At 48.3% G+C, this 19318-nt stretch overlaps 1 protein-coding gene across 1 annotated transcript; it reads left to right on the top strand.

The window, feature by feature from the left end:
- The first annotated feature begins 4241 nt into the window (after positions 1–4241).
- LOC135532368 (neurotrypsin-like) lies at positions 4242–11587 on the top strand. The gene is made up of 3 exons (XM_064959929.1): positions 4242–4267; positions 4390–4703; positions 11045–11587. The coding sequence occupies exons 1-3, from the start codon at positions 4242–4244 to the stop codon at positions 11353–11355; spliced, it is 651 nt and encodes a 216-aa protein (XP_064816001.1). The 3' UTR covers positions 11356–11587.
- Positions 11588–19318: the final 7731 nt, after the last annotated feature.

The following is a 19318-nucleotide window of genomic DNA, read 5'->3' as shown; positions in this document are numbered from 1 at the left end:
TCTATCACCCAGAGTAGGGGGGACTGTGGATCTGATGGTCTGTCACCCAGAGTAGGGGGACTGTGGATCTGATGGTCTATCACCCAGAGTAGGGGGACTGTGGATCTGATGGTCTGTCACCCAGAGTAGGGGGACTGTGGATCTGATGGTCTGTCACCCAGAGTAGGGGGGACTGTAGATCTGATGGTCTGTCACCCAGAGTAGGGGGGACTGTAGATCTGATGGTCTGTCACCCAGAGTAGGGGGGACTGTAGATCTGATGGTCTGTCACCCAGAGTAGGGGGGACTGTGTCCTGCTGTGGGTCTGATGGTCTGTCACCCAGAGTAGGGGGGACTGTAGATCTGATGGTCTGTCACCCAGAGTAGGGGGGACTGTGGATCTGATGGTCTGTCACCCAGAGTAGGGGGGACTGTGGATCTGATGGTCTGTCACCCAGAGTAGGGGGGACTGTGTCCTGTTGTGGATCCCTGTCTCTGTGTGAGCTCTATCTGTGTGGTGATCCCTGTCTCTGTGTGAGCTCTATCTGTGTGGTGATCCCTGTCTCTGTTTGAGCTCTATCTGTGTGGTGATCCCTGTCTCTGTTTGAGCTCTATCTGTGTGGTGATCCCTGTGTCTGTGTGAGCTCTATCTGTGTGGTGATCCCTGTGTCTGTGTGAGCTCTATCTGTGTGGTGATCCCTGTCTCTGTGTGAGCTCTATCTGTGTGGTGATCCCTGTGTCTGTGTGAGCTCTATCTGTGTGGTGATCTCTGTGTCTGTGTGAGCTCTATCTGTGTGGTGATCCCTGTCTCTGTGTGAGCTCTATCTGTGTGGTGATCCCTGTCTCTGTGTGAGCTCTATCTGTGTGGTGATCCCTGTCTCTGTGTGAGCTCTATCTGTGTGGTGATCCCTGTCTCTGTGTGAGCTCTATCTGTGTGGTGATCCCTGTGTCTGTGTGAGCTCTATCTGTGTGGTGATCTCTGTGTCTGTGTGAGCTCTATCTGTGTGGTGATCCCTGTCTCTGTGTGAGCTCTATCTGTGTGGTGATCCCTGTCTCTGTGTGAGCTCTATCTGTGTGGTGATCCCTGTCTCTGTGTGAGCTCTATCTGTGTGGTGATCCCTGTCTCTGTGTTTTCTGATTCTGGAACAATCTGTGTTTTTGTAACAGGAGACGGGGTTTGGCAGGAAGGTTCTTCCTCTCCTCTCTTCTCCTCCTCTCTTCTCCTCCTCTCCTCTCTTCTCCTCCTCTCCTCTCTTCTCCTCCTCTCCTCTCCTCCTCTCCTCTCCTCTCTTCCTCTCCTCTCTTCTCCTCCTCTCTTCTCCTCCCTCCTTTCTTTCTCTCCTCTCCTCTCCTCCTCTCCTCTCTTCTCCTCCTCTAAAACTCCCTCCTCCTCTCCTCTCCTCCTCTCCTCTCTTCTCCTCCCTCTTCTCCTTCCTCTCCCTCTTCTCTCTCCTCTCCTCTCCTCTCCCTCCTCTCCTCTCTTCTCCTCCTCCTCCCTCTCTTCTCCTCCTTTCCTCTCCTCCCTCTCCTCTCTTCTCCTCCTCTCCTCTCTTCTCCTCCTCTCTTCTCCTCCTCTCCTCTCTTCTCCTCCTCTCCTCTCTTCCTCTCCTCTCCTCTCCTCCTCTCCTCTCTTCTCCTCCTCTCCTCTCCTCCTCTCCTCTCTTCTCCTCCTCTCCTCTCCTCTCCTCTCTCTCCTCTCCTCTCTCTACTCTCCTCTCCTCCTCTCCTCTCTTCTCCTCCTCTCTTCTCCTCCTCTCTCTTCTCCTCCTAAAACTCTCTCCCCAAACCTTCTCCTCCTCTCCTCTCTCTCCTCCTCTCCTCTCTTCTCCTCCTCTCTTCTCTCTCCTCTACCTTCTCCTCCTCTCCTCTCTTCTCCTCCTCTCCTCTCTTCTCCCCTCTCCTCTCCTCTCTCCTCTCCTCTCTTCTCCTCCTCTCCTCTCTTCTCCTCCTCTCTTCTCTCTCCTCTACCTTCTCCTCCTCTCCTCTCTTCTCCTCCTCTCCTCTCCTCTCTCTCTCCTCTCCTCTCCTCCTCTCCTCTCTTCTCCTCCTCTCTTCTCCTCCTCTCTTCTCTCTCCTCTACCTTCTCTCTCCTCTCCTCTCTTCTCTCTCCTCTCCTCTCTTCTCCTCCTCTCCTCTCTTCTCCTCCTCTCTTCTCTCTCCTCCTCTCTTCTCCTCCTCTCCTCTCTTCCTCTCCTCTCCTCTCCTCTCCTCCTCTCCTCTCTTCTCCCTCCTCCAAACTCTTCCTCTCCTCTCTCTTCTCCCCTCTCTTCTCTCTCCTCCTCTCTTCTCCTCCCCTCCTCTCTTCCTCTCCTCTCCTCTCTTCTCCTCCTCTCCTCTCTTCTCCTCCTCTCCTCTCTTCCTCTCCTCTCTTCTCCTCCTCTCCTCTCCTCTCCTCTCCTCTCTCCCTTCTCTTCTCTCTCATCTCCCTTCTCTTCTCTCTCCTCTCCCTTCTCTTCTCTCTCCTCTCCTCTCTCTCCCTTCACTCCCCCTTCACTCTACTGCACCTCTCCTCTCTCTCTCCTCCTCTCCTCTCCTCTCCTCTCCTCTCCTCCCTCTCTCCCTCTCCTCTCTCTCCCTTCACTCCACCTTCACTCTACTGCACCTTCCTCTCTCTCCTCTCCTCTCTCTCCTCTCCCTCTCCTCCTCTCCTCCTCTCTTCTCCTCCCTCTCCTCCTCCTAAATTCCTCTCCTCTCTTCCTCCTCCTCTCTCTTCTCCCTCCTCTCCTGGATTCTCTCTCCTCCTCCCTCTCCACCTCTCTTCTCTCCCTCCTCTCCTCTCCCAAACTCCTCCCCTCCCTCTCCTCCTCTCCTCTCTTCTCCTCCTCTCTTCTCCTCCTCTCCTCTCTTCTCTCTCCTCTCCCTCTCCTCTCCTCCTCTCCTCTCTCTAAAGCTCTCCTCCTCTCTCTTCTCCTCCTTTCCTCTCCTCCTCTCCTCTCTTCTCCTCCACTCCTCTCTTCTCCTCCTCTCTTCTCCTCCTCCTCTCTCTTCTCCCTCCTCTCCTCTCTTCCTCTCCTCGTCCCTCTGACTCCTCTCCTCTCTTCTCCTCCTCTCCTCAGCTCCTCCTGCTCCTCTCTCATGATCCTGCTCTCCTCTCCTCTCCCTCTCTGACTCCCACACCTCTCTACTCTCCTCTCCTCCTCTCCTCTCTTCTCCTCCTCTCTTCTCCTCCTCTCTTCTCCTCCTCTCTTCTCTCTCCTCTACCTTCTCCTCCTCTCCTCTCTCTCCTCCTCTCCTCTCTTCTCCTCCTCTCTTCTCTCTCCTCTACCTTCTCCTCCTCCTCTCCTCTGTTTCTCCTCCTCTCCTCTCTTCTAAGTCTCCTCTCTCCTCTCCCTCTCCTCTCTTCTCCTCCTCTCCTCTCTTCTCCTCCTCTCTTCTCTCTCCTCTACCTTCTCCTCCTCTCCTCTCTTCTCCTCCTCTCCTCTCCTCTCCTCTCCTCTCTCCAGCCTCTCCTCTCCTCCTCTCCTCTCTTCTCCTCCCTCTCTTCTCCCTCCTCTCTCTTCTCTCTCCTCTACCTTCTCTCTCCCTCTCCCTCTCTTCTCTCTCCTCTCCTCTCTTCTCCCTCCTCTCCTCTGGTCTCCTCCTCTCTTCTCTCTCCTCCCTCTCTTCTCCCTCCTCTCCTCTCTTCCTCTCCTCAGGTCTCCTCTCCTCTCCCTCCTCTCTCAGTTCCCTCCTCTTTCTCTTCCTCTCCCTCTTCTCCTCCTCTCTTCTCTCTCTCCTCCTGATCTTCCCTCCCCCCTCTCTTCCCTCTCCTCTCCTCTCTTCTCCTCCTTCCTCTCTTCTCCTCCTCTCCTCTCTTCCTCTCCTCTCTCTCCTCCTCTCCTCTCCTCTCCTCTCCTCTCTCCCTTCTCTTCTCTCTCTCATCTCCCTTCTCTTCTCTCTCCTCTCCCTTCTCTTCTCTCTCCTCTCCTCTCTCTCCCTTCACTCCCCCTTCACTCTACTGCACCTCTCCTCTCTCCTCTCCTCTCTCTCCTCTCCTCCCTCTCCTCTCCTCTCCTCTCCTCTCCTCTCCTCTCTCTCCTCTCTCTCCCTTCACTCACCTTCACTCTACTGCACCTCTCCTCTCTCCTCTCCTCTCTCTCCTCTCCTCTCTCTCCTCTCCTCTCTCTCCTCTCCTCTCTCCTCCCTTCACTCCCCTTCTCTCTACTGCACCTCTCCTCTCTCTCCTCTCCTCTCTCCTATTTCTCCTCCAGGGATGGTAACAGTACTAGGTGAGGGTTGGGGATTACCATTCTCTGGTTAACTCTCCTCTCTCTCCTCCAGGGATGGTAACAGTACTAAACAGTACTAGGTGAGGGTAGGGGATTACCATTCTCTGGTTAACTCTCCTCTCTCTCCTCCAGGGATGGTAACAGTACAAGGTGAGGGTTGGGGATTACCATTCTCTGGTTAACTCTCCTCTCTCTCCTCCAGGGATGGTAACAGTACTAAACAGTACAAGGTGAGGGTTGGGGATTACCATTCTCTGGTTCCCGAGGAGTTTGAGGAGGAGTACGCCGTCGATCAGATCGTCCTGCACCCTAGCTACCGTTCCCACAGCAACGACTACGACCTGGCCTTGGTGCGTCTGTCGCCGGGAGTGGTGGGGAAGGGCCGCGGTCGATGTGTGGCGTTCAGTCGGCACGTTCTGCCCGCCTGTCTGCCGCTACGCAAGGAGAGAGTCCTGAAACAGGCTTCCAACTGTCACATCACAGGCTGGGGGACACAGGTGAGATGGGGGGGCACAGGTGAGATGGGGGGAGATTTAGTGTGGAAGATGAGGGGGTGTTAGTGGGTGATTTAGTGTGGAAGATGAGGGGGTGTTAGTGGGTGATTTAGTGTGGAAGACCAGGGGGTGTTAGTGGGTGATTTAGTGTGGAAGACCAGGGGGGTGTTAGTGGGTGATTTATTGTGGAAGATGAGGCAGGTGTCAGTGGGTGATTTAGTGTGGAAGACGAGGGGGGTGTTAGTGGGTGATTTAGTGTGGAAGATGAGGGGGGTGTTAGGGGGTGATTTAGTGTGGAAGACCAGGGGGGTGTTAGTGGGTGATTTAGTGTGGAAGATGAGGGGGGTGTTAGTGGGTGATTTAGTGTGGAAGACCAGGGGGGTGTTAGTGGGTGATTTAGTGTGGAAGATGAGGGGTGTTAGTGTGTGATTTAGTGTGGAAGACCAGGGGGTGATTTAGCGTGGAAGACCAAGGGGTGATTTAGTGTGGTAGATGAGGGGGTGATAGTGGGTGATTTAGTGTGGAAGACCAGGGGGTGTTAGTGGGTGATTTAGTGTGGAAGACGCGGGGGGTGTTAGTGGGTGATTTAGTGTGGAAGATGAGGGGGTGTTAGTGGGTGATTTAGTGTGGAAGATGAGGGGGGTGTTAGTGGGTGATTTAGTGTGGAAGATGAGGGGGGTGTTAGTGGGTGATTTAGTGTGGAAGACGAGGGGGGTGTTAGTGGGTGATTTAGTGTGGAAGATGAGGGGAGTGTTAGTGGGTGATTTAGTGTGGAAGATGAGGGGGGTGTTAGTGGGTGATTTAGTGTGGAAGATGAGGGGGGTGTTAGTGGGTCATTTATTGTGGAAGACCAGGGGGGTGTTAGTGGGTCATTTAGTGTGGAAGATGAGGGGGGTGTTAGTGGGTGATTTAGTGTGGAAGATGAGGGGGGTGTTAGTGGGTGATTTATTGTGGAAGACCAGGGGGTGCTAGTGGGTGATTTATTGTGGAAGATGAGGGGGGTGTTAGTGGGGAAGACCAGGGGTATGTTAGTGGGTGATTTAGTGTGGAAGATGAAGGGGGTGTTAGTGGGTGATTTAGTGTGGAAGACGAGGGGGGTGTTAGTGGGTGATTTAGTGTGGAAGATGAGGGGGGTGTTAGTGGGTGATTTAGTGTGGAAGATGAGGGGGTGTTAGTGGGTGATTTAGTGTGGAAGATGAGGGGGTGTTAGTGGGTGATTTAGTGTGGAAGACCAGGGGGTGTTAGTGGGTGATTTAGTGTGGAAGATGAGGGGGTGTTAGTGGGTGATTTATTGTGGAATACCAGGGGGGTGTTAGTGGGTGATTTAGTGTGGAAGATGAGGGGGGTGTTAGTGGGTGATTTAGTGTGGAAGATGAGGGGGGTGTTAGTGGGTGATTTAGTGTGGAAGACCAGGGGGGTAGTAGTGGGTGATTTAGTGTGGAAGATGAGGGGGGTGTTAGTGGGTGATTTATTGTGGAAGACCAGGGGGGTGTTAGTGGGTGATTTAGTGTGGAAGATGAGGGGGGTGATTTAGTGTGAACGACAAGGGGGGTGTTAGTGGGTCATTTAGTGTGGAAGATGAGGGGGGTGTTAGTGGGTGATTTCGTGTGGAAGATGAGGGGGTGTTAGTGGGCAAGACCAGGGGGATGTTAGTGGGTGATTTAGTGTGGAAGACCAGGGGGGTGATTTAGCGTGGAAGACCAGGGGGGTGATTTAGTGTGGAAGATGAGGGGGTGTTAGTGGGTGATTTAGTGTGGAAGACCAGGGGGGTGATTTAGTGTGGAAGATGAGGGGGTGATTTAGTGTGAAAGACCAGGGGGTGATTTAGTGTGGAAGATGAGGGGGTGATTTAGTGTGAAACACCAGGTGGGTGTTAGTGGGTGATTTAGTGTGGAAGATGAGGGGGTGTTAGTGGGGAAGACCAGGGGGATGTTAGTGGGTGATTTAGTGTGGAAGACCAGGGGGTGATTTAGTGTGGAAGATGAGGGGGGTGATTTAGTGTGAAAGACCAGGGTGGTGTAGTGGGTGATTTAGTGTGGAAGACCAGGGTGGTGTTAGTGGGTGATTTAGTGAGGAAGATGAGGGGTGTTAGTGGGGAAGACCAGGGGGATGTTAGTGGGTGATTTAGTGTGGAAGATGAGGGGGTGTTAGTGGGTGATTTGTTGTTGAAGACCAGGGGATGTTAGTGGGTAATTTAGTGTGGAAGACCAGGGGGTGTTAGTCGGTGATTTAGTGTGGAAGATGAGGGGGTGTTAGTGGGTCATTTAGTGTGGAAGACCAGGGGTGTCAGTGGGTGATTTAGTGTGTAAGACCAGGGGGTGTTAGTGGGTGATTTAGTGTGGAAGATGAGGGGGTGTTAGTGGGTGATTTAGTGTGGAAGACCAGGGGGTGTTAGTGGGGAAGACCAGGGTGGTGTTAGTGGGTGATTTAGTGTGAAAGATGGGGGGGTGTTAGTGGGTGATTTAGTGTGGAAGATGGGGGATGTTAGTGGGTGATTTAGTGTGGAAGATGAGGGGGGTGTTAGTGGGTGATTTAGTGTGGAAGATGAGGGGGGTGTTAGTGGGTCATTTATTGTGGAAGACCAGGGGGGTGTTATGGGTCATTTAGTGTGGAAGATGAGGGGGTGTTAGTGGGTGATTTAGTGTGGAAGATGAGGGGGGTGTTAGTGGGTGATTTATTGTGGAAGACCAGGGGGTGCTAGTGGGTGATTTATTGTGGCAGATGAGGGGGGTGTTAGTGGGGAAGACCAGGGGTATGTTAGTGGGTGATTTAGTGTGGAAGATGAAGGGGTGTTAGTGGGTGATTTAGTGTGGAAGACGAGGGGGTGTTAGTGGGTGATTTAGTGTGGAAGATGAGGGGGTGTTAGTGGGTGATTTAGTGTGGAAGATGAGGGGGTGTTAGTGGGTGATTTAGTGTGGAAGATGAGGGGGTGTTAGTGGGTGATTTAGTGTGGAAGACCAGGGGGTGTTAGTGGGTGATTTAGTGTGGAAGATGAGGGGGTGTCAGTGGGTGATTTAGTGTGGAAGACGCAGGGGTTGTTAGTGGGTGATTTAGTGTGGAAGAAGAGGGGGTGTTAGTGGGTGATTTAGTGTGGAAGACGAGGGGGATGTTAGTTGGTGATTTAGTGTGGAAGACCAGGGGGGTGTTAGTGGGGAAGACCAGGGTGGTGTTAGTGGGTGATTTAGTGAGGAAGATGAGGGGGTGTTAGTGGGGAAGACCAGGGGGATGTTAGTGGGTGATTTAGTGTGGAAGATGAGGGGGGTGTTAGTGGGTGATTTGTTGTTGAAGACCAGGGGGATGTTAGTGGGTAATTTAGTGTGGAAGACCAGGGGGGTGTTAGTCGGTGATTTAGTGTGGAAGATGAGGGGGGTGTTAGTGGGTCATTTAGTGTGGAAGACCAGGGGGTGTCAGTGGGTGATTTAGTGTGTAAGACCAGGGGGGTGTTAGTGGGTGATTTAGTGTGGAAGATGAGGGGGGTGTTAGTGGGTGATTTAGTGTGGAAGACCAGGGTGGTGTTAGTGGGGAAGACCAGGGTGGTGATAGAGGATGATTTAGTGGGAAAGATGGGGGGGTGTTAGTGGGTGATTTAGTGTGGAAGATGGGGATGTTAGTGGGTGATTTAGTGTGGAAGATGAGGGGGGTGTTAGTGGGTGATTTAGTGTGGAAGACGAGGGGGTTGTTAGTGGGTGATTTAGTGTGGAAAATGAGGGGGGTGTTAGTGTGGAAGATTAGGGGGATGTTAGTGGGTGATTTAGTGTGGAAGACCAGGGGGGTGTTAGTGGGTGATTTAGTGTGGAAAATGAGGGGGGTGTTAGTGGGTGACTTAGTGTGGAAGAGCAGGGGGTGTTAGTGGGTGATTTAGTGTGCAAGATGAGGGGGGTGTTAGTGGGTGATTTAGTGTGGAAGACCAGGGGGGTGTTAGTGGGTGATTTAGTGTGGAAGACCAGGGGTGTTAGTGGGTGATTTAGTTTGCAAGATGAGGGGGGTGTCAGTGGGTGATTTAGTGTGGAAGACCAGGGGGGTGTTAGTGGGTGATTTAGTGTGGAAGACCAGGGGGGTGTTAGTGGGTGATTTAGTGTGGAAGACCAGGGGGGTGTTAGTGGGTGATTTAGTGTGGAAGTTGAGGGGGGTGTCAGTGGGTGATTTAGTGTGGAAGACGAGGGGGGTGTTAGTGGGTGATTTAGTGTGGAAGACCAGGGGGGTGTTAGTGGGTGATTTAGTGTGGAAGACGAGGGGGTTGTTAGTGGGTGATTTAGTGTGGAAAATGAGGGGGGTGTTAGTGTGGAAGATTAGGGGGATGTTAGTGGGTGATTTAGTGTGGAAGACCAGGGGGGTGTTAGTGGGTGATTTAGTGTGGAAAATGAGGGGGGTGTTAGTGGGTGACTTAGTGTGGAAGAGCAGGGGGGTGTTAGTGGGTGATTTAGTGTGCAAGATGAGGGGGTGTTAGTGGGTGATTTAGTGTGGAAGACCAGGGGGGTGTTAGTGGGTGATTTAGTGTGGAAGACCAGGGGGTGTTAGTGGGTGATTTAGTTTGCAAGATGAGGGGGGTGTCAGTGGGTGATTTAGTGTGGAAGACCAGGGGGGTGTTAGTGGGTGATTTAGTGTGGAAGACCAGGGGGGTGTTAGTGGGTGATTTAGTGTGGAAGACCAGGGGGTGTTAGTGGGTGATTTAGTGTGGAAGATGAGGGGGGTGTCAGTGGGTGATTTAGTGTGGAAGACGAGGGGGTTGTTAGTGGGTGATTTAGTGTGGAAGAAGAGGGGGGTGTTAGTGGGTGATTTAGTGTGGAAGACGAGGGGGATGTTAGTTGGTGATTTAGTGTGGAAGACCAGGGGGTGTTAGTGGGGAAGACCAGGGTGGTGTTAGTGGGTGATTTAGTGAGGAAGATGAGGGGGTGTTAGTGGGGAAGACCAGGGGGATGTTAGTGGGTGATTTAGTGTGGAAGATGAGGGGGGTGTTAGTGGGTGATTTGTTGTTGAAGACCAGGGGGATGTTAGTGGGTAATTTAGTGTGGAAGACCAGGGGGGTGTTAGTCGGTGATTTAGTGTGGAAGATGAGGGGGGTGTTAGTGGGTCATTTAGTGTGGAAGACCAGGGGGTGTCAGTGGGTGATTTAGTGTGTAAGACCAGGGGGGTGTTAGTGGGTGATTTAGTGTGGAAGATGAGGGGGGTGTTAGTGGGTGATTTAGTGTGGAAGACCAGGGTGGTGTTAGTGGGGAAGACCAGGGTGGTGTTAGTGGATGATTTAGTGGGAAAGATGGGGGGGTGTTAGTGGGTGATTTAGTGTGGAAGATGGGGGATGTTAGTGGGTGATTTAGTGTGGAAGATGAGGGGGGTGTTAGTGGGTGATTTAGTGTGGAAGACGAGGGGGTTGTTAGTGGGTGATTTAGTGTGGAAAATGAGGGGGGTGTTAGTGTGGAAGATTAGGGGGATGTTAGTGGGTGATTTAGTGTGGAAGACCAGGGGGTGTTAGTGGGTGATTTAGTGTGGAAAATGAGGGGGTGTTAGTGGGTGACTTAGTGTGGAAGAGCAGGGGGTGTTAGTGGGTGATTTAGTGTGCAAGATGAGGGGGTGTTAGTGGGTGATTTAGTGTGGAAGACCAGGGGTGTTAGTGGGTGATTTAGTGTGGAAGACCAGGGGGTGTTAGTGGGTGATTTAGTTTGCAAGATGAGGGGGTGTCAGTGGGTGATTTAGTGTGGAAGACCAGGGGGTGTTAGTGGGTGATTTAGTGTGGAAGACCAGGGGGTGTTAGTGGGTGATTTAGTGTGGAAGACCAGGGGGTGTTAGTGGGTGATTTAGTGTGGAAGTTGAGGGGGTGTCAGTGGGTGATTTAGTGTGGAAGACGAGGGGTTGTTAGTGGGTGATTTAGTGTGGAAGAAGAGGGGGTGTTAGTGGGTGATTTAGTGTAGAAGACGAGGGGATGTTAGTTGGTGATTTAGTGTGGAAGACAGGGGGGTTAGTGGGTGATTTAGTGTGGAAGATGAGGGGGGTGTTAGTGTGTGATTTAGTGTGGAAGACCAGGGGGGTGTTAGTGGTGAAGACCAGGGTGATTTAGTGTGGAAGATAAGGGGGGGTTTAGTGGGTGATTTAGTGTGGAAGATGAGGGGGGTGTTAGTGGGTGATTTAGTGTGGAAGACCAGGGGGATGATCTAGTGTGGAAGACCAGGGGGTGATTTAGTGTGGAAGACCAGGGGAGTGTTAGTAGGTGATTTAGTGGGGAAGATCTGTGGGGGTGTTAGTGATTAAAGGACCAGTTGAATGTGAATCGTCTGATTAAACAGATTAAAGGACCAGTTGAATGTGAATCGTCTGATTAAACATATTTAAGGCCCAGTGTAATGATAATCGTCTCTCTCTGTCCTGCAGGTCGGTCCTACTCTAAGACCCTCCAACAGGCTCCTCTCTCCCTCCTCCCTCGTCGTCACTGCCAACAGCGTTACCACGGAGCCTTCACTAGCCGCATGCTCTGCGCCGGGACAGACGGCCAATCGGAGCGCCGCGTGGACAGTTGCCGTGGAGACAGTGGCGGCCCGTTGGTGTGTGAGCGTCCGGGCGGAGGGTGGGTCGTGTACGGTGTGACGTCGTGGGGTCACTCCTGTCGCACGCAACACTCACCTGGCGTCTACACTAAAGTCTCCGCCTTCACACCCTGGATACACAAGGTGATTGGACAATGAGAGGGATACAGGAACTGGGATCGTCAAGGTGGACAACGGGAAGAATATAGGAAGTCGATCTGCAAGGTGATTGGACATTGGGATAAGGGCATGAAGAGATGACAGCCAATGTGAGACAGTGGTAGATAACGGACTGGCCAATTGAGAAGGACTATATTTGGAGCTTGTGATTTGATTGGTCAGTAAAATAAGTGGTTTCAAACCAGTTGAAAGGCTTGACCAATCTCACCCCGGTCTCTCGTTCATATCCACCCCTCCCCCTTTACCCCCTCTCTCTCTCTCTGCTTTCCCCTCTCCTCTTCCTCCTTGTTCCCTCTCTCTCTTCCTCCTTGTTCCCTCTCTCTCCTCCTCCTCCTCATTCCCTCTCTCTCTTCCTCCTCGTTCCCTCTCTCTCCTCCTCCTCGTTCCCTCTCTCCTCCTCCTCCTTGTTCCCTCTCTCTCCTCCTCCTCATTCCCTCTCTCTCTTTTTCTTCCTCGTTCCCTCTCTCTCCTCCTCCTCCTCCTCCTCCTCGTTCCCTCTCTCCTCCTCCTCCTCCTCATTCCCTCTCTCTCTTCCTCCTCGTTCCCTCTCTCTCCTCCTCCTCCTCGTTCCCTCTCTCCTCCTCCTCCTCCTCATTCCCTCTCTCTCTTCCTCCTCGTTCCCTCTCTCTCCTCCTCCTCCTCCTCGTTCCCTCTCTCCTCCTCCTCCTCCTCGTTCCCTCTCTCTCTCTTCCTCCTCATTCCCTCTCTCCTCTACTGAACACAATCTCAACTCCTCTTTATCAGCACTTATTTAATTGAACCCTTTTGAGGTAACACTATTTAAGGTTAAATCAACTCCTGGTTTGATGAACAGTGGAGATTCCTAACAAGACTTAATCTGAGAATGTGTTGTTGCTTTGCTACGGTGTGGACTAACGAACACATCCCAGACAACCAGTCTAAAATGTTTTCTATTGTTCTATAAATGACCTGATGAAAGCAACTACAGGTACAGCACATTGTTGTTGACATCCGACTCCTAGGGGAACGACGGGGACCAGAGGCACAGGGACACACACGCACACACACACACACACACACACACACACACACACACACACACACACACACACACACACACACACACACACGCACACACACACACACACACACACACACACGACAACATGACTGAGTCTCCTTCGTACTGTGAAGGAGAAGGTGGAGATTTACACTGAGGTACTGCTGTCAGTCAGCATTCCGCTGTTACTCTACACCTGTTGTTTACAAAGCATGTGACTAATACAATCTGATTGGATCTGTTGTTGTTTACTGTTCACCCTCCGAGTCCGACAGCTGAACTGTTGATCAAACTGATTCAGATGGCACCCTATTCCCTATATAGTGCACTACTTTAGACCAGAACCCTATTCCCTATATAGTGCACTACCTTTATAGAACCCTATTCCCTATATAGTGCACTACCTTTATAGAACCCTATTCCCTATATAGTGCACTACCTTTATAGAACCCTATTCCCTATATAGTGCACTACCTTTATAGCACCCTATTCCCTATATAGTGCACTACTTTAGACAAGAGCCCTATTCCCTATATACTGTAGTGCACTACCTTTATAGCACCCTATTCCCTATATAGTGCACTACTTTAGACCAGAGCCCTATTCCCTATATAGTGCACAACCTTTATAGCACCCTATTCCCTATATAGTGCACTACTATAGACCAGAGCCCTATTCCCTATATAGTGCACTACTTTAGACCAGAGCCCTATTCCCTATATAGTGCACAACCTTTATAGCACCCTATTCCCTATATAGTACACTACTTTAGACAAGAGCCCTATTCCCTATATAGTGCACTACTTTAGACCAGAGCCCTATTCCCTATATAGTGGTACCACTAAAGACCCTATTTCCTATATAGTGCACTACATTATACCAGAGCCATATTCCCTATATAGTGCACTACCTTTATAGAACCCTATTCCCTATATAGTGCACTACCTTTATAGAACCCTATTCCCTATATAGTGCACTACCTTTATAGCACCCACTATAGACCAGAGCCCTATTCCCTATATAGTGCACTACTTTAGACCAGAACCATATTCCCTATATAGTGCACTACCTTTATAGAACCCTATTCCCTATATAGTGCACTACCTTTATAGCACCCTATTCCCTATATAGTGCACTACCTTTATAGAACCCTATTCCCTATATAGTGCACTACCTTTATAGCACCCTATTCCCTATATAGTGCACTACCTTTATAGCACCCACTATAGACCAGAGCCCTATTCCCTATATAGTGCACTACTTTAGACCAGAACCCTATTCCCTATATAGTGCACTACCTTTATAGAACCCTATTCCCTATATAGTGCACTACCTTTATAGCACCCTATTCCCTATATAGTGCACTACCTTTATAGCACCCACTATAGACCAGAGCCCTATTCCCTATATAGTGCACTACCTTTATAGAACCCTATTCCCTATATAGTGCACTACCTTTATAGCACCCTATTCCCTATATAGTGCACTACCTTTATAGCACCCACTATAGACCAGAGCCCTATTCCCTATATAGTGCACTACCTTTATAGCACCCTTTTCCCTATATAGTGCACTACTATAGACCAGAGCCCTATTCCCTATATAGTGCACTACTTTAGACCAGAGCCCTATTCCCTATATAGTGCACAACCTTTATAGCACCCTATTCCCTATATAGTGCACTACTTTAGACCAGAGCACTATTCCCTATATAGTGCACTACTTTAGACAAGAGCCCTATTCCCTATATAGTGGTACTACTATAGACCCTATTCCCTATATAGTGCACAACCTTTATAGCACCCTATTCCCTATATAGTGCACTACATTATACCAGAGCCCTATTCCCTATATAGTGCACTACTTTAGACAAGAGCCCTATTCCCTATATTCTGTAGTGCACTACCTTTATAGCACCCTATTCCCTATATAGTGCACTATCTTTATAGCACCCTATTCCCTATATAGTGCACTACATTATACCAGAGCCCTATTCTCTATATAGTGCACTATCTTTAGACCAGAACCCTATTCCCTATATGGTGCACTACCTTTATAGCACCCTATTCCCTATATAGTGCACTGCTTTAGACCAGAGCCCTATTCCCTATATAGTGGTACTACAATAGACCAGAGCCCAATCCCTATATAGTACACTACTTTAGACCAGAGCACTATTCCCTATATAGTGGTACTACTATAGACCCTATTTCCTATATAGTGCACTACATTATACCAGAGCCCTATTCCCTATATAGTGCACTACTTTAGACAAGAGCCCTATTCCCTATATAGTGCACTACTTTAGACCAGAGCCCTATTCCCTATATTGTGCACTACTTTAGACAAGAGCCCTATTCCCTATATAGTGCACTACTTTAGACCAGAGCCCTATTCCCTATATAGTGCACTACCTTTATAGAGCCTATTCTCTATATAGTGCACTACCTTTATAGCACCCTATTCCCTATATAGTGCACTACTTTAGACAAGAGCCCTATTCCCTATATAGTGCACTACTTTAGACCAGAGCCCTATTCCCTACATAGTGCACTACCTTTATAGCACCCTATTCCCTATATAGTGCACTACTTTAGACCAGAGCCCTATTCCCTATATAGTGCACTACCTTTATAGAGCCTATTCTCTATATAGTGCACTACCTTTATAGCACCCTATTCCCTATATAGTGCACTACTTTAGACAAGAGCCCTATTCCCTATATAGTGCACTACTTTAGACCAGTGCCCTATTCCCTACATAGTGCACTACCTTTATAGCACCCTATTCCCTATATAGTGCACTACATTATACCAGAGCCCTATTCTCTATATAGTGCACTATCTTTAGACCAGAACCCTATTCCCTATATGGTGCACTACCTTTATAGCACCCTATTCCCTATATAGTGCACTACTATAGACCAGAGCCCTATTCCCTATATAGTGCACTACCTTTATAGCACCCTTTTCCCTATATAGTGCACTACTATAGACCAGAGCCCTATTCCCTATATAGTGCACTACTTTAGACCAGAGCCCTATTCCCTATATAGTGCACAACCTTTATAGCACCCTATTCCCTATATAGTGCACTACTTTAGACCAGAGCACTATTCCCTATATAGTGCACTACTTTAGACAAGAGCCCTATTCCCTATATAGTGGTACTACTATAGACCCTATTCCCTATATAGTGCACAACCTTTATAGCACCCTATTCCCTATATAGTGCACTACATTATACCAGAGCCCTATTCCCTATATAGTGCACTACTTTAGACAAGAGCCCTATTCCCTATATTCTGTAGTGCACTACCTTTATAGCACCCTATTCCCTATATAGTGCACTATCTTTATAGCACCCTATTCCCTATATAGTGCACTACATTATACCAGAGCCCTATTCTCTATATAGTGCACTATCTTTAGACCAGAACCCTATTCCCTATATGGTGCACTACCTTTATAGCACCCTATTCCCTATATAGTGCACTGCTTTAGACCAGAGCCCTATTCCCTATATAGTGGTACTACAATAGACCAGAGCCCAATCCCTATATAGTACACTACTTTAGACCAGAGCACTATTCCCTATATAGTGGTACTACTATAGACCCTATTTCCTATATAGTGCACTACATTATACCAGAGCCCTATTCCCTATATAGTGCACTACTTTAGACAAGAGCCCTATTCCCTATATAGTGCACTACTTTAGACCAGAGCCCTATTCCTATATTGTGCACTACTTTAGGACAAGAGCCCTATTCCTATATAGTGCACTACTTTAGGACCAGAGCCCTATTCCCTATATGTGTTCTACCTTTATAGAGCCTATTCTCTATATAGTGCACTACCTTTATAGCACCCTATTCCCTATATAGTGCACTACTTTAGACAAGAGCCCTATTCCCTATATAGTGCACTACTTTAGACCAGAGCCCTATTCCCTACATAGTGCACTACCTTTATAGCACCCTATTCCCTATATAGTGCACTACTTTAGACCAGAGCCCTATTCCCTATATAGTGCACTACCTTTATAGAGCCTATTCTCTATATAGTGCACTACCTTTATAGCACCCTATTCCCTATATAGTGCACTACTTTAGACAAGAGCCCTATTCCCTATATAGTGCACTACTTTAGACCAGTGCCCTATTCCCTACATAGTGCACTACCTTTATAGCACCCTATTCCCTATATAGTGCACTACTTTAGACCAGAGCCCTATTCCCTATACAGTGCACTACCTTTATAGAACCCTATTCCCTATATAGTGCACTACCTTTATAGAGCCCTATTCCCTATATAGTGCACTACTTTAGACAAGAGTCCTATTCCCTATATAGTGCACTACCTTTATAGCACCCTATTCCCTATATAGTGCACTACCTTTATAGCACCCACTATAGACCAGAGCCCTATTCCCTATATAGTGCACTACCTTTATAGAACCCTATTCCCTATATAGTGCACTACCTTTATAGCACCCTATTCCCTATATAGTGCACTACCTTTATAGCACCCACTATAGACCAGAGCCCTATTCCCTATATAGTGCACTACCTTTATAGCACCCTATTCCCTATATAGTGCACTACATTATACCAGAGCCCTATTCCCTATATAGTGCACTACTTTAGACAAGAGCACTATTCCCTATATTCTGTAGTGCACTACCTTTATAGCACCCTATTCCCTATATGGTGCACTACCTTTATAGCACCCTATTCCCTATATAGTGCACTGCTTTAGACCAGAGCCCTTTCCCTATATAGTGGTACTACAATAGACCAGAGCCCTATTCCCTATATAGTACACTACTTTAGACCAGAGCACTATTCCCTATATAGTGGTACTACTATAGACCCTATTTCCTATATAGTGCACTACATTATACCAGAGCCCTATTCCCTATATAGTGCACTACTTTAGACAAGAGCCCTATTCCCTATATAGTGCACTACTTTAGACCAGAGCCCTATTCCCTATATTGTGCACTACTTTAGACAAGAGCCCTATTCCCTATATAGTGCACTACTTTAGACCAGAGCCCTATTCCCTATATAGTGCACTACCTTTATAGAGCCTATTCTCTATATAGTGCACTACCTTTATAGCACCCTATTCCCTATATAGTGCACTACTTTAGACAAGAGCCTATTCCCTATATAGTGCACTACTTTAGACCAGAGCCCTATTCCCTACATAGTGCACTACCTTTATAGCACCCTATTCCCTATATAGTGCACTACTTTAGACCAGAGCCCTATTCCCTATATAGTGCACTACCTTTATAGAGCCTATTCTCTATATAGTGCACTACCTTTATAGCACCCTATTCCTATATAGTGCACTACTTTAGACAAGAGCCCTATTCCCTATATAGTACTACTTTAGACCAGAGCCCTATTCCCTACATAGTGCACTACCTTTATAGCACCCTATTCCCTATATAGTATACTACTTTAGACCAGACCCTATTCCTATACAGTGCACTACCTTTATAGAACCTATTCCTATATAGTGCACTACCTTTATAGAGCCCTATTCCCTATATAGTGCACTACTTTAGACAAGAGTCCTATTCCCTATATAGTGCACTACCTTTATAGCACCCTATTCTCTATATAGTGCACTACTTTAGACAAGAGCCCTATTCCCTATATAGTGCACTACTTTAGACCAGAGCCCTATTCCCTATATAGTGCACTACCTTTATAGCACCTGTAACGGCGTTCTTCGTTTGTCGAAAGAGAGTCGGACCGAAATGCAGCGTGGTGGTTACTCATGTCTTTAATGCCGAAAAACGGAACGATGCATGAAATAACTAATAAATACAAAACAACAAACGGAACGTGAAACCTATTACAGCCTATCTGGTGAACACTACACAGAGACAGGAACAATCACCCACGAAATACAAAGTGAAACCCAGGCTACCTAAATACGGTTCCCCATCAGAGACAACAAGAATCACCTGACTCTGATTGAGAACCGCCTCAGGCAGCCAAACCTCAACTAAACACACCCCTAATCAACCACAATCCCAATGCCTACAAAAACCCCAATACGACAACACAATAAACCCATGTCACACCCTGGCCTGAACAAATATATAACAAAAACACAAAATACAATGACCAAGGCGTGACAGCACCCTATTCCCTATATAGGGCACTACCTTTATAGCACCCTATTCCCTATATAGTGCACTACCTTTATAGAACCCTATTCCCTATATAGTGCACTACCTTTATAGAACCCTATTCCCTATATAGTGCACTACCTTTATAGCACCCTATTCCCTATATAGTGCACTACCTTTATAGAACCCTATTCCCGATATAGGGCACTACTTATAGCACCCTATTCCCTATGTAGTGCACTTCCTTTATAGCACCCTATTCTCTATATAGTGCACTACTTTAGACCAGAACCCTATTCCCTATATAGTGCACTACCTTTATAGCACCCTATTCCCTATATAGTATAATAATTTTGCACGCCCAATTTTTCAGTTTTTGATTTGTTAAAAAAGTTTGAAATATCCAATAAATGTCGTTCCACTTGATTGTGTCCCACATGTTGTTGATTCTTCACGAAAAAATACAGTTTTATGTCTTTATGTTTGAAGCCTGAAATGTGGCAAAAGGTCGCAAAGTTCAAGGGGGCCGAATACTTTCGCAAGGCACTGTACGTAAGGACTAGGGGCCCATTTAGGATGCTAACCCTGTCTGTGTTGACTCAATGTACTGTACCACACCAGGACTAGGGGGGCCCATTTAGGATGCTAACCCTGTCTGTGTTGACTCAATGTACTGTACTACACCAGGACAAGGGGCCCATTTAGGATGCTAACCCTGTCTGTGTTGACTCAATGTACTGTACTACACCAGGACAAGGGGCCCATTTA

Source organism: Oncorhynchus masou, unplaced genomic scaffold, assembly GCF_036934945.1.
Source record: "Oncorhynchus masou masou isolate Uvic2021 unplaced genomic scaffold, UVic_Omas_1.1 unplaced_scaffold_1843, whole genome shotgun sequence".
NCBI classification, from domain to species: Eukaryota; Metazoa; Chordata; class Actinopteri; order Salmoniformes; family Salmonidae; genus Oncorhynchus; species Oncorhynchus masou.
Note: the sequence above shows the minus strand (reverse complement) of the source record. Positions and strands in the feature narration are given on the sequence as shown.